We start from the raw sequence: 15,308 nt of genomic DNA, 5'->3' as shown, positions 1-15,308 counted from the left end.
GCAAACAATTTGGAATTTCCAACACGTTTCTTATAAAAACAAGAAGTGATGCAGTCAGTCTTTCCTCAACTCTTAGCCAAGAGAGACTGGCATTCATAGTATTAATATTAGCCCTCTGATTACAATGAAGAGCAAGACGTGCAGCTCTGTTCTGGGCCAGCTGCAGCTTAACTAGGTATTTTTTTGCAGCACTTGACCATATATGTTAGGCCAGGGGTGTCAAACTCATTTTAGCTCAGGGGCCACATGGAGGAAAATCTATTCCTAAGTGGGCCGGACCGGAAAAATCATGGTATATATAACTTAAAAACAACAACTTCAGATTGTTTTCTTTGTTTTAATACGATCAACATACAACATAAAGCTGGAGCCTGAGGACAGTGTGTCCAAAATAGTACAAGCACAACATCACGATTAATCATAAAACACGTCAAGTTTATTTGAAAATTCTAAAGAAAAAGAACACACAAACACACAATGCCTCAGTGATTAACAGAACTGTTTCACAGATCACAGAACTATATCAGGGTGTCATTTCTCAGGCAGAAATGTAGATAAAAATAATGAAATCCTGTTCCCCAAACAAGTGCAAGAACCACAGAGTCAAGAATAGGTTAAATATACAAATAAAATAAAAACAATTAAAAACAATAGCACATCAACATAAAAACATATAAACATAAAGCTGGAGCCTGAGGACAGTGTCCCAAAGCACAACATCACTATTAATCATAAAACACCTCAAGTTATTTGAAAGTTCTGAGGACAAAGAACACACAAACACACAATGCCTCAGTGATTCACAGAAGTATATCACAGATCACAGAACTATATCAGGGTGTCATTTCTCAGGCAGAAATGTAGATAAAAATAATGAAATCCTGTTCCCCAAACAAGTGCAAGAACCACAGAGTCAAGAATAGGTTAAATATACAAATAAAATAAAATCAATTAAAAACAATAGCACATCAACATAAAAACATATAAACATAAATCTGAAAGCGTTGCTCAAACTCCCGTAACAGTCCAGTTATTTTATCTTTGAACCGCTTCATGTCTGCCACATGTTGGGTCGCGCACACATTTTTCAGACAGGGGAAGTGAGCTGCATCACCACCGGCAAGTTGCGTCTCCCACAATGACAGCTTCAACTTGAAAGAACGTATGCTGTCATAATACTGCGTGACAACTTTGTTGCGCCCTTGCAGCTGTTTGTTCAAGTTATTCAGGTGCTCTGTAACATCCACCATAAATGCAAGGTCCGGCATCCATTCTGCGGAATGAAATTCTAACACTGGTTTGCCCTTTTCTTCCATGAACTGTTCAATTTCTTCTCGTAAATCAAAGAAACGCCTCAGCACAGCACCTCGGCTTAACCATCTTACCTCAGTGTGGTATGGAAGGCCATAGATGTGGTCTTTCTCTCTGAGAAGGCTGTCAAACTGACGGTGATTCAGGCTTCTGGATCGGATGAAATTAACAGTTTGGATGACCACCTTCATGACGTTATCCATCTTTAATGACTTGCAACACAAAGCCTCCTGGTGCAAAATAGAGTGAAAAGTCAAAAAATCACGTCCTCCATTTGCAGATTGCACTTTCTCTCTGAACTTTGTCACAACGCCTGCTTTTTTCCCGATCATTGAGGGCGCACCATCTGTAGCCAGGCTGACAGCGCGGGACCAGTCCACTCCGACCCTGTCCAGCGCGCCGACCAGTGCGGTAAAAATATCAGCTGCTGTCGTTGTATCTGTCATCGGCACCAACTCCACGAACTCCTCGGTGACGGTCAATGTGTCATCAACTCCGCGGATGAAAAAATGGCCAGTTGTGCAACATCTGTAATGTCCGTGCTTTCATCAATTGCAACCGAAAACGCAATAAATGACTTTACTTTTTGCTTCAACTGGCTGTCCAAATCCACTGAAAGATCGGAAATCCTGTCTGCAACTGTGTTTCTTGTCAGGCTGATATTTGCAAAAGCCTGCCGCTTTTCAGGGCACACAATCTCCGCTGCCTTCATCATGCATGTTTTTACAAATTCACCCTCACTAAATGGTTTTGAAGCCACTGCGATTTCATTAGCAATGAGGTAGCTAGCTTTCACTGCAGCGTCACTGATGTCTCGGCTGTGAGTAAACACAGACTGCTGTTTCTTCAGACCCGCCAACAGTTCATTCACCTTCTCTCATCTCCGCTGTCCTTGAAAGTTGTCATATTTGTCGGCATGAAGACTCACATAGTGGCGACGAAGGTTATATTCTTTCAGCACTGCAACATGCTCTGAACACACCAAACATACAGCTTTCCCATTCAATTCCGTGATTAAATAGGATGACAATTTTTCTTGGAACACTCTGCACTCTGCGTCCACTTTTCTCTTTTTTGACAGAGACATATTGGGGCAATGAGGGTGCCAAAGCACATAATGTTAAAAGTAGAAGCCGTAATAAATATCGCGGGCAAAACAAAGTAGCTCATTGGCTGCACGTGCTTGACCTACTTGCTCTGCCCCGGTATAAACAGTTTGCTTGCTTAACACAATTGCTATTGCGCCATCCAGTGGACGCAATTGGAACAGCAGTTTATTTTATTGAAAAATTGCAGCGCATTTTTATACTTAAAAAAATTTAAAAAATTTAAAAAATCAACAAAAAAAAATCATCTCGCGGGCCGGATTAAACCCGTTTGCGGGCCTGATCCGGCCCGCGGGCCGTACGTTTGACACCCCTGTGTTAGGCCAATAATCAAGATAAGATTAAGCCATGAGTCTAGATCCTTATGGTGTTCACTTTAGTGGATTTCTCTAAGAGAATGTCAGTTTCAATTGAAAAGGTAAATAGAAATTATAGACATCAACTACATGATATGATCCAACCTACTGAGCTATACCCAAGAAATTAGTGGATAACTGATAATAACACTCATGCATCAATTTAAACAGATAAAGAAACAACTCAGGATATATTATTTCATAATGAAATTTACTTCAAATTGATATGGTTTAAGTTTCAGAACAGTCATCACATGACAGTCATTGCTGTCAGGTCAAAGTTCAACAGTCAGAGGTTAACATAACATCCATGCTTGAGTAGCAACTCTGCAGATACTGTATCAAACCATTTGTGAGGAGAAGGTTGAGACACGCAGTCACAGTGAACATTTAGGTGGTGTAAAAGCCTTACAATCAGATGGAGCCATGGATCAAGACAGGTCTCTGGTGGGAATAAGCACCTCATAAGCACACATACTTCCATGATGCCAAGCACATCTCCTCACAGTCAGAGTCACAGAGCAACCTTGTTTTGGAGGATGGCCTCTGAACTGAAAAGCTGGTGTTCAATATTCTGCAAGGAGAATTCAACTGCAGACACTGACATACAAACACAAACAGCTTAACAACAAAACAATGGCCTAATAATTCCCCCATCCCCCTTTAAAATGTTCTATGTCGAAAGTAGGCTACAGAGTTGCAGCCAGGAGATCCACAAGAACGCATTCGCCAATGTTTTTACACTCCCCTAAAAGGCAGCTTGCACTTAGCAAACACATGGGTGGACTAAATTGGGTAATGTTTTATAGGCAACTATGGGATTTTTACTATCAACTAACTAGCCAAAAATAGCATTAGTAGACGAAAAAGTAGCTATCTCCTCTATTGAAAATAAATTGTCATCGCTTTCGTACAAAAGAGGGTTTGCTCTGTTCTCCACGGACCCGATTCATCTCACGTTAGAGTCTTAGGTCGCGACGGTCTTTAGCTATCCATCCTTTGGGTGGGAATTATTGTCATATTTTCTTTACCGCTGCTCCAGCGCACAGCAAACGGTCCCGCTCGCGCACCTCCTCCTGTAGCTTGGCCTCCGTCACGCGCAGCTGGCGGATGGTTGCGTTCATCTCCTTCATCTTAACTTCCATGAGTGCGATGATGTCCCGCTGCTCGTTCAGCTTCCGAAGCAGTTCGGCCGAGGTGGTCCCGGTGGTCAGCGAGTACGCGTGGTCCAGCGGGTTGCTGACAACGCTGTAGTACTGCTGGACAGCGGCCGCGGCGTCCGCAGGGGTTTCGTCGCCCCCGGCCAGGTCAGTGGAGCTGGAGACGACTGCAGTAAAACAGGTCGCGTCACCCTGCGCGGGTGGATTTACAGGTCCGAGGTATTCGCCGTCCGGGCCGATCTGCACCACGATAGGGCCACCAGTAACAGCTGTGTCGGTGACTGCATCGCTCTGAGCGTTCTCTGCGGCTATCGAAACAACGTTGGTGATGACAATGCTGCCTGGACTAGGGGCTGGAACAGGAGCCGCCACAGACGCTTTCCTGTTCCTGCCCCTTCGGTTCTTGCGTTCATTCACTCCTCTCAGCGGGAAGAGCGTCGGTACTCGAACGGTATAGGTCTTTCTGCCACCGGGAAAGTGTACGCTACAGACGCGGTGTCCCGTAGTGGGTTGGAAGGTACTAAAACAGCCGCTCACCCCGGCCCGGGAGATGTTCTTGAGCCAAATCTCCCTTTGCGTGGTATCCTTTGGAAATGTGTAGAACCGCAGCGCTCTGTCCCGATGAGAGTTGTTGTAGCAGCCAGGGACACAGCAGGTGAATCCAGGCATGTTTATTCCAACGAAAATCTGATAACAAGTTTATCTATTGAAGTTGTATCTAATTTATTTTTGTTTCGTTCTTCCTCACGTTGTTATCAAGCCGATCGGCCTCGAAGCGGAACTACACGTCCCGCAATGCTTACAACTTCCTGTTTTGTGTCCTAAGCAGGCAGCCCTCAAAATATGACATTTTGTTTAGTGTTGCGCACAATTAATATATTTTTAGACGTATTTGTGTATGATGTCTCAGAAGTGTATTATTTTGATGGATGTTTAACTATTGTATCAATTATTACTTATTTCCAAGCAAGCGTGAATCAGAACTAAGAACTTAAATAAACTACAAGTCCCAAAATGCATACCCGAATACATTTTCCGCTTCGCAAAAATATCATCTCGCGAGTTTTCACTTCAATTTTAAACGCGGGAGCCAACCGCTAAAAGGTAAACACTAGCTAGCAAGCTTAGGATACTATCATAAAATAGCACATTAAAACATTGTTTTTCCACATAAAAAGGCGACACTAATCTAACGTATCATGACTACCACTCGGTAAAATTGCTTGATTGTGTCAGTCAGTGTATGATATAGCTAACTTTAGCTTAGCTTGGATAGCTTGCTAGGCTAACTCGTTAGCGAAGTTAACTTTACGCGTTAGTCGCCTCGCTTACTTACTTTCAGAAGTAGTAAGCTATGTGTTTATTTGCATTAACGTTAGCTAGTACGTACTAAGCCAGTAGTTAGTTAGCTAGTTAATTGACATGCTGACAGTTTTATTTCCAGAATATCGATGACGTTGACTTCTTCTGTTTCGACAGACTGAACGTTATGCCATGGATTCTGTAGATGATGACGTGTCTGCTCGGATTCTCCTGCAAAATGTAATTCATACGGAGTCCTCCAGGTCCCCAATTACCCGCAGGTAAATCAACACTGTCGAAAAGTGTCACCCACGGTACCTACTACTATATCAACTAAACTTGCTTTGGCTAGCGGTTGTCTACTGTTAGGTTGACAGGCTCTCGCTTGTCGACTGTGATATGTCAATTTTAGTGGTATAAGCCATGTGTGTTCTGTCCTCTCTAGTGCCTCCCAGGCTCAGTTCCAGTCCCCGGGGTCCAGAGTCAGACGTAGTATCAGACTAAGGAGGAGTGATGTTGGGGCCCTTACCCCACAGGAGGCCCTCAAACAGAGCATCAAAAAGAAGCTTCGTGAGGTCAGGTTAAGCCGGGTGTATACTACGTGATTTTGGCCCCAATTTGAGCTGTTCCAGACACGTTTTTGAGATCGGAGACTAAATCCCCATGTCCTTGCCTACTCTGGGCGCGCAGACATTACCTAGGATCGTTTTATGTGAGCGGGTCAGAGACGCAATCTGAGGGCTACCGATCCTGTCTTTGAACAGTCCCAGACGTCCCGATATTTTCAAACATGTTTGATTTTATCTGCACAAAATCTGTGTGTAGTGTGACATATGCAACGACAATATTTGAGAACTGTGATCAGCAATGCGCCAATGAGAGCTCTCCAGAGAAGGAGGCAGCGAGATGATGACGTTGTATTTCATCACCCAGAATGTGTACTCTCGAGCAGGAGCGATGACTACTACTAGTATGCGTTTGTACTTGCTAAAGTGTCAATTTGTTACAGCTCTGACAAGCTCTTTACACACAATGTTATTCAATTAAAAATGTATTGGCTAGATATTTCAACTCTGTATGGCAAGTGTGAATGTCTGACTGAAAATGTTTGAGGCTGCTTTGAGCCACAGCTTGTTCTAGCTATCTAATCACATCACATCCTTGTCAAGACAGTGTGGTATAGAGAATCCTCACATCCAAGTGAAGAATCTTGTGGTGTGTGACCCCCCCCCCCCCCCCTCCTCGTCTGTTCCACATCGTTTAGTTTGTGCACCACTATGTTGGCAAGACAAACAACTACAGGAAAGACGGTAGTTTAATGTGTGAGGCTCAGTGATGTTAGGATTTTAAAAGTAATGTAGTGTCCGCCCGGCATTACTTTGGATGTCAGTCTTTCTGTCCGTTTGTCTGTGTAGGGCAGAGGGACTGTTTTAACCAAGGCTTGTGTTGTGTTGAGTTCATCAGCATTTTTGTATTTTTTCTTACAGAGCACTTCCAGGTCTTCCCTGCCAGTGCCACCCAGTAAGAGGCGGACTATATCAGAGGGAGTCAGGAAGATAAACACGCCTGCACCAGCCACAGCCTCACTTCTCTATGACGATGACATCACACCTAGATACCTACTCAGGGGGATCCTGCAGACAGGTGAGTGTTGTCATGTCACAGTGAGAGAGTGTGGGCAGCGTTTTTATTATTGACTAGGGGTAATATGTATGTTTATTATATGCTCATCACTCCTGAGTGGCGCAGTGGTCTAAGGCACTGCATCGCAGTGCTAACTGTGCCACTAGAGATCCTGGTTCGAATCCAGGCTCTGTCGCAGTCGGCCGCGACCGGGAGACTCATGGGCGGCGCACAATTGGCCCAGCGTCGTCCAGGGTAGGGGAGGGAATGGCCGGCAGGGATGTAGCTCAGTTGATAGAGCATGGCGTTTGCAACGCCAGGGTTGTGGGTTTGATTCCCACGGGGGGCCAGTATAAAAAAATATATATATGTATTCACTAACTGTAAGTCGCTCTGGATAAGAGCGTCTGCTAAATGACTAAAATGTAAATGTAAAATGTCATCATGGGCACATTATGGCCTGTTGTTCAGTGATCTTTGTCTTGTTGCTTTTCTGTCACCTCTCTGATTGGTCAGAGCTGGAGACATCCCTGCTGGTTCAGGACTGGCCAGTCAGGAAGGAGCCAGAGCTGCCCTCCACAAACTCCGGTCTTCACAGCAACCGCCCAAGGTATGCTGACAGAGATGGACGATATCCTCAGAGGTGCACTCAGGACACACAGCCCTCTGCATTATTGGTGTGGTGATGTGTTTGTGCGTTCACACCTTGTTTTTGTGTGTGTCTCCTAGTACAGGGCTGTCTGAGTTGGATCTCCCTGACATGACCACCACAGTAAACCTGTCAAATACGGTGAAGGGACTAAGCAGGAAGCGACCACGTCGGAGTCTCAACATAACAGCATTCAACAGGCAGCTTGAACATGGTGAAGGTAAGGTCAAGGTCGGCACTGTACAGTTTGTGCGCATGGTTAAGTTTGTGTGATATCTGTAACTGGAGCATGTTCTGAACGTGTTAGAGAGGGCGTGATTAAGCATACTGGTTAACTGCTCTATATGAGAAGATATTTTCTGTTCGGCTCATTTTGCCCCACTGACAATCCCACTTTTCATGGTTTCAGGTTTAAATCAAATACAATTTTATTTGTCACATGCGGCAAATACAACGGGTGTAGACTTTACTGTGAAATGTTTGGTTACGAGCCCTTCCCAACGATGCAGAGTTAAAAAATAATAATGCAAATAGTAACACAAGAGGAATAATATACACAACAATGGAATAAAATACACAACAATGGAACTACAGTTGAAGTCTGAAGTTTACATACACTTAGGTTGGAGTCATTAAAACTTGCTTTTCAACCACTCCACAAATTGCTTGTTAACAAACTATAGTTTTGGCAAGTTGGTTAGGACATCTACTTTGTGCATGACACAAGTCATTTTTCCAACAATTGTTTACAGACAGATTATTTCACTTATAATTCACTGTATCACAATTCCAGTTGGTCAGAAGTTTACATACACTAAGTTGACTGTGCCTTTAAACAGCTTAGAAAATTCCAGAAAAGGATGCCATGGCTTTAGAAGCTTCTGATAGGCTAATTGACATCATTTGAGTCAATTGGAGGTGTACCTGTGGATGTATTTCAAGGCCTACCTTCAAACTCAGTGCCTCTTTGCTTGACATCATGGGAAAATCAAAAGAAATCAGCCAAGACCTCAGAATTTTTTTTTTAGACCTCCACAAGTCTGGTCATCCTTGGGAGCAATTTCCAAACGCCTGAAGGTACCACGTTCATCTGTACAAACAATAGTACGCAAGTATAAACACCATGGGACCACGCAGCCGTCATACCTCTCAGGAAGGAGACGCGTTCTGTCTCCTAGAGATGAACGTACTTGGTGCGAAAAATGCAAATCAATCCCAGAACAACAGCAAAGGACCTTGTGAAGATGCTGGAGGAAACAGGTACAAAAGTATCTATATCCACAGTAAAACGAGTCCTATATCGACATAACCTGAAAGGCCGCTCAGCAAGGAAGAAGCCACTGCTCCAAAACCGCCTTAAAAAAGCCAGACTACGGTTTGCAACTGCACATGGGGACAAAGATCGTACTTTTTGGAGAAATGTCCTCTGGTCTGATGAAACAAAAATAGAACTGTTTGGCCACAGTGACCATTGTTATGTTTGGAGGAAAAGGGGGGTAACTTGCAAGCCGAAGAACACCATCCCAACCGTGAAGCACAGGGGTGGCAGCATCATGCTGTGGGGGTGCTTTGCTGCAGGAGGGACTGGTACACTTCACAAAATAGATGGCATCATGAGGAAGGAAAATTATGTGGATATATTGAAGCAACATCTCAAGACATCAGTCAGGAAATTAAAGCTTGGTCGCAAATGGGTCTTCCAAATGGACAATGACCCCAAGCATACTTCCAAAGTTGTGGCAAAATGGCATAAGGACAACAAAGTCAAGGTATTGGAGTGGCCATCACAAAGCCCTGACCTCAATCCTATAGAAAATCTGTGGGCAGAACTGAAAAAGCGTGTGCGAGCAAGGAGGCCTACAAACCTGACTCAGTTACACAAGCTCTGTCAGGAGGAATGGGCCAAAATTCACCCAACTTATTGTGGGAAGCTTGTGGAAGGCTACCCAAAACGTCTGACCCAAGTTAAACAATTTAAAGGCAATGCTACCAAATACTAATTGAGTGTATGTAAACTTCTGACCCACTGGGAATGTGATGAAATAAATAAAAGCTGAAATAAATCACTCTCTACTCTTATTCTGACATTTCACATTCTTAAAATAGTAGTGATCCTAACTGACCTAAGACAGGGAATTTTTACTAGGATTAAATGTCAGGAATTGTGAAAAACTGAGTTTAAATGTATTTGGCTAAGGTGTATGTAAACTTCTCACTTCAACTGTATATACAGGGAGTACCAGTACCAGATCAATGTGCAGGGGTATGAGGTATTTTAGGTATACTGTATGTACATGAAGGCAGGGTAAAGTGACTAGGCATCATAATAGATAATAATAAGAGTAAAATAAAGAACAGAGTAGCAGCAGCATATGATTGTGTGTGTGTGTGTAGTATTGTGAGTGCATATAGTCACTGCAAGAAAGGATCAATGCAGATAATTAATGGTTACACAGACTATCTGCATTGATCCTTTCTTGCAGTGACTATATGCACTCACAATACTACACACACACACACACACAATCATATGCTGCTGCTACTCTGTTCTTTATTCTAATGGCTATTTAGCAGTATTATGGCTTGGGGGTAGAAGCTGTCTTGGAGCATGTTGGTTAAGAGTCTGATTATGGATGTATTCGCTTTCTGATATAATTTTATGTTTGTGGATTCCTTATTTGCAGACGGAGAGGGTGAAGGTGGCAGTGCAACAGAAAAATACCTCTCATCCCAGTCTTCTTCCTCTCCAAGGTAAAGAGCTGCAAATGGGAAACATTTCTGCTCTCTCATTGAATTTCAGTAGTGAATGTCAGAAATGTAACTGAGGGTGTTTTCTCACACATTTTGTAGCTCTATCACCCTCTCTCTGAAAACACCCTTTGTGGACGTTCGGACTGAGAAAAGGGGATTTCAAAGGAAGGTAGCAAATCGTAAAAAAATTAGCATTGAGGAGTTTGACAAGGCCCTACAGAATCGACAGGTGGCGATGGGTGGAAACACTGGTAAGCCCCTTCCTCTGCATCCTCTCATCCTATCCCATTTCTTCCCCCTTATATCTCTGCTTGTCTTTTGTTCTGTGTATTATATTGTTTGATATGTACTTAAATTATCTGGAACAATATGAGATTGAGACTCTTATTTAAGACCACATTTTGTGTGAATAGTAGAACTTAAACCTAGTTTTTCCACCTATTTCTCTTCCCACGCCCACCTCTCTCTCCCTGTTTTTCAGAGCTGAGTGTTAGGGAGGATCAGCAGGGTCTCAGTGAGACTGTTCGGTCCGAGGGGTTCACCTTGGGACTCAGTGACCTCACCGCCCCTGACATCACCCATGACATAATCACCAGCAACACGGCACTCTACGCCCTGCCTGTTGACACAGCGACAACCTTCACTATCGCCACGCAGGACAAAGACACCATCACAGGAACACAGATCCAGCGAGAAATGGGAGGAATGAAGGATGAGGAGGAGAATGATATGGAGGAGGTTGGGGAACAAAAGGAGTATGAGATGGAAGGAGACAACAAAGATGGAGAGGATTTGGCTGGAGATGCTGGGCAGAGAGAGGAGTCCAAATCACAGACAGAAGAAGTAGACGAGGTAGCTGACTCCCGGACAGAAGAAGTAGAAAAGGTAGCTGACTCCTGGACAGAAGAGGAAGCGGTAGCTGAATCTCGGACAGAAGAAGAAGAGGTAGCTGAATCTCAGACAGAAGAGGAGGAGATGGCTGAATCTCAGACAGAAGAGGAGGAGATGGCTGAATCTCAGACAGAAGAAGAAGAGGTAGCTGAATCTCGGACAGAAGAAGAAGAGGTAGCTGAATCTCAGACAGAAGAAGAGGTAGCTGAATCTCAGACAGAAGAGGAGGAGATGGCTGAATCTCAGACAGAAGAAGAGGTAGCTGAATCTCAGACAGAAGAAGAAGAAGAAGAAGAAGAAGAAGAGATGGTTAAATCTCAGACAGAAGAAGAGGTAGTTGAATCTCAGACAGAAGAGGAGGAGATGGCTGAATCTCAGACAGAAGATGTAGCTGAATCTCAGACAGAAGAAGAAGAAATGATTAAATCTCAGACAGAAGAAGAGGTAGCTGCATCTCAGACAGAAGAAGAGATGGCTGAATCTCAGGCCGAAGAAGAGGTATCTGAATCTCAGACAGAAGAAGAAGAAGAGATGGCTGAACCTCAGACAGAAGATGTAGCAGATGATGGGGAGCAGGTATTTGAAGAAGGGCAGGAAAAAGGTTTGACATCACAGAGTTTAGCACACGATGCGATGCACATCAGTCGGAGAGCTTATTGCTCAGAGGGTGGAGTCAAGGTTGCTGGAGTGATGGAAGGAGGGAGGGGCTACAAGAGCATGGGAGCAGAGCTCCATCCTACAGAGACTGGTGAGTCAGGATGGTGATGAGAGCGTGATGTGATAATGAAATATGTGACATTGGCCGACGTGGACAGTATTCCACTTGGCTCAAATACTGCTTGTCAACAAGACTGTTCAGTCTTTTTGAAGTTTGAAAAATAATCTTAGTGGGTCTATTCTATTATTTAATATAGTATTTGTGAGACTGTTTTATTGATGTCTTTGTGTGTGTGTTTGTAGGGTGGGCAGGCAGAAGGTCAGAGGGGGACACTGCTGGTGAGTGGCACAGCGGGCCGGAGGTGGGAGCTAGTGAGAGCGCCAATCCCCGCACAGTAACCCTTAGCAGTGCCCCTCCCTCCCCGTTGCCCCAGGAAGATGAGCTGGAAGGTTTCAGTAGAACAGGCACCAGCCCTGGCAATGAGGAGATGGAGAACTCCATGCCTCCCTTAGAGATTACCTATGAACCTGAGAACAACGCCCCTCACAGCAGCACTTCATCCCTGCACCCCATCACTGCCCAGAGCCCAGCTGACCATGAGGATTGGGATGATGTGGAAGAGGAGGATGGTATCCAGTGTGAAGGTTAGATCCACAAAATCTGTGTTCAGGTGTGTGTGCATATGTTGTGATGACTAACCCTTTCTTTCCTACAGAGCTGTCTATGAAGACACCTGCGTTTGTCAGAGAGAAGAGGAATGCTCTGCCCATTGACCCCCTGGCCACACCCACTGTTCTCAAAAACCTTCAACCAAGGCAAGTCACACACAAAGACATGCAATCATTTTAGTAGTAGTACTGTGTGTTTATACGTGTGCTAGCTTGTGCAAGCTTGTGACCTAATCTGTTGTGTTTTGGGGCCTCAGTGTTTCAGCTGGTGCTGCAGCTGCGTTGAAGCCCAAAGCGGTGAGGGGAAAGCGGGCTGGATCAGCCAAGAAGGACCCTGGTCTCCCTAAGAGCTACATCATGAGCGTGTTCAAACACTTCGCCAAGACCAAGGTGTCTACAGATGTCTACCCTGTCCTAAAGGAGATGTAAGAAACTAGACCCATCTTAGGAAAATGTGCTTATGTTCATTCACTTGCACATTAAGTGATATATACATTTAGTGATGTAACTGTCTGTTTTCAGACAGGAAAACATCAGAATGCAACTGTTATTTTATAATTGATGTTAAATTAATTGACGTACGTATTAGTGACAGAATAGAGGACTTACTTAAAGATAATGTATTGATTGATGAATGCATGTATGTATAAAATGGATTTGCCAGAATGGAGCGCTACTTTGACCGACTAGCTGATGACTTGGAGACGTTTGCTGCTCACGCCAAGAGGAAGACCATTGAGGTGGAGGACGTAGAGCTGCTGATGCGGAGGTTTGTGTATAGCTCTGGTTTCATCAGCTGTTTAAGTGTACAGTATGTACTATAATCTCCTTGTCGTGTGTGTGCATTCGTCTTTCTCTAACTCTGTTTTTCTCTCCAGACAGGGGTTTGTGACTGATAGCATGCCGGTGAATGTGTTGATAGAGAAATATCTCCCAATGGAATCCCGAAAGCTCCTCATTCCTGTGGCAACAAGTGGTAACTACGTCATTCCCAAACCGAGGAGAAAATGATCGGCCTATATTGAGAATGATCAGCCCAAATCATACTGTTGTGGGCTGATGTTGTATATTTGATTGAATATCTATTAACAGCTGTTCATTTATTATTTGTAGACGCTCATTCAAACACATCCAGGACAAGACCATGTAACCTGGTGTAAATGTGTTGTATTTGTTTGAAGATGGCATTGTGTCTTTTGTTTGTCAAATATCACTGCAATAAAATTGATTTGATTTAATCAGTAGTCTGGTCTAGCGTTGCGTTGGCATTTGTAAGGGCCTTTGGATGAGAAAGGAGACTGGAGTTGAAGCCCTGAGGTTAGAAGTGCCTTTGCTTCCATCAGAGAAACCTGAAAGACACAACCAATACAAGCACTATAGTTTGTAGACACTAATCTAATGCCCTCTGTCCTCATGCTGCCCCCAGTTTTCACAATCGACCCAGCTAATCACATTACAGACTGAATAAAAAAAACAATCATTCAAACGGTCGCATTCGATACTCTGTGGTGTAATCATTACGCCGATTCTGTTGCAAAACGTTTTGCAACAAACCCTTTACTCCAAACGGAAAATGCAAACGGTCGTTTCTATTGGAAAAATGCAGGTAGGCCCGTTTCGTTCGTTTTGTTTGGTTCTTGGTAAACGGTCAGCTTTCGGGCAGTAGCTCAGTAATCCGTTTGTAGCCCCCCTCCGCAGTAAACATAAATATTATTTCGGGGAAGCTCCCAAGCCATCAAGACTCACGCCGTTCGATAGGCAATGGGCTCTCAGCAACACTTCCACCGCCGCGTCTGATGAGAAGCAGTCTGCCTTGTCCAAAGCGGGAAAGTAGCTAGCTAGCTACCGTCGGAGTCTTACAGTGAGCTAAATACCATGCTATATGTAAATTGAGCAAATTTGCTAACGAATCAGATAGGATTACGAGTAGAATCAGGTTTTTAGATACAGAAACTACAGTTATGCTGATAGACTGCCTCTTCTCATTTTGTCTGTATAACGTTAGTTGCATTGTGTCCTGCTACCATGTACCCTAAGGCAAGGAGTCGATAACAATGATGTACATATGTCTATGTTTAATAAAGCTGAATTGCTGATTGTCAGTTGATAAAAATAAAAATAAACTTGAGTTGTCTCTTACCACTAAACTTCCTGGTTTTGAATATATGAAAACATTATCAGCCAATCAGTTGTCCCCTTTGTCTTCCTCTCAGAAGGGCACTTGTTAGACTTGTGTGAGAAACTTATTGGAGAGGGGAGGTGAAGGCTCAGTGATTTATGAAAATATTTAGAAAATGATTGTCTAGGATTTATGACTCATCATTACAATTGACTTGTATATAATGTAAAATATTACAATAGCTTTTGGTTGATAGACAAGTCTGAGAGCACTCACTTGTACATCACCTCAGAGGTACAGTGGGGGAAAAAAGTATTTAGTCAGCCACCAATTGTGCAAGTTCTCCCACTTAAAAAGATGAGAGAGGCCTGTCATTTTCATCATAGGTACACGTCAACTATGACAGACAAATTGAGAAAAAAAATTCCAGAAAATCACATTGTAGGATTTTTAATGACTTTATTTGCAAATTATGGTGGAAAATAAGTATTTGGTCACCTACAAACAAGCAAGATTTCTGGCTCTCACAGACCTGTAACTTCTTCTTTAAGAGTCTCCTCTGTCCTCCACTCGTTACCTGTATTAATGGCACCTGTTTGAACTTGTTATCAGTATAAAAGACACCTGTCCACAACCTCAAACAGTCACACTCCAAACTCCACTATGGTCAAGACCAAAGAGCTGTCAAAGGACACCAGAAACAAAATTGTAGAC

At 43.6% G+C, this 15,308-nt stretch overlaps 2 protein-coding genes across 3 annotated transcripts; one reads left to right on the top strand and one right to left on the bottom strand.

Moving 5' to 3' along the window:
- Positions 1-2,965: 2,965 nt before the first annotated feature.
- LOC311128055 (THAP domain-containing protein 11-like) lies at positions 2,966-4,703 on the bottom strand. Its single transcript, XM_084160006.1, has one exon. The coding sequence runs from the start codon at positions 4,600-4,602 to the stop codon at positions 3,790-3,792; it is 813 nt and encodes a 270-aa protein (XP_084016132.1). The 5' UTR covers positions 4,603-4,703; the 3' UTR covers positions 2,966-3,789.
- Positions 4,339-13,718, top strand: LOC311128054 (uncharacterized protein). 2 transcript variants are annotated; one of them, XM_084160005.1, is made up of 14 exons: positions 4,339-4,588; positions 5,413-5,516; positions 5,681-5,810; positions 6,723-6,879; positions 7,375-7,468; positions 7,588-7,727; positions 10,192-10,258; positions 10,358-10,509; positions 10,740-11,897; positions 12,110-12,451; positions 12,523-12,622; positions 12,733-12,900; positions 13,140-13,244; positions 13,354-13,718. In XM_084160005.1, the coding sequence occupies exons 2-14, from the start codon at positions 5,428-5,430 to the stop codon at positions 13,484-13,486; spliced, it is 2,835 nt and encodes a 944-aa protein (XP_084016131.1). In that variant the 5' UTR covers positions 4,339-4,588; positions 5,413-5,427; the 3' UTR covers positions 13,487-13,718. The 2 variants fall into 2 exon arrangements, with proteins under 2 accessions (XP_084016131.1, XP_084016130.1); XM_084160004.1 differs by lacking the exon at positions 4,339-4,588 and adding an exon at positions 5,007-5,037.
- The last annotated feature ends 1,590 nt before the right edge of the window (positions 13,719-15,308 follow it).

This window comes from Coregonus lavaretus (assembly GCF_964263955.1).
Source record: "Coregonus lavaretus genome assembly, chromosome: 4".
Classification (NCBI taxonomy): Eukaryota; Metazoa; Chordata; class Actinopteri; order Salmoniformes; family Salmonidae; genus Coregonus; species Coregonus lavaretus.
This window is presented reverse-complemented; position numbering and strand designations above follow the sequence as displayed.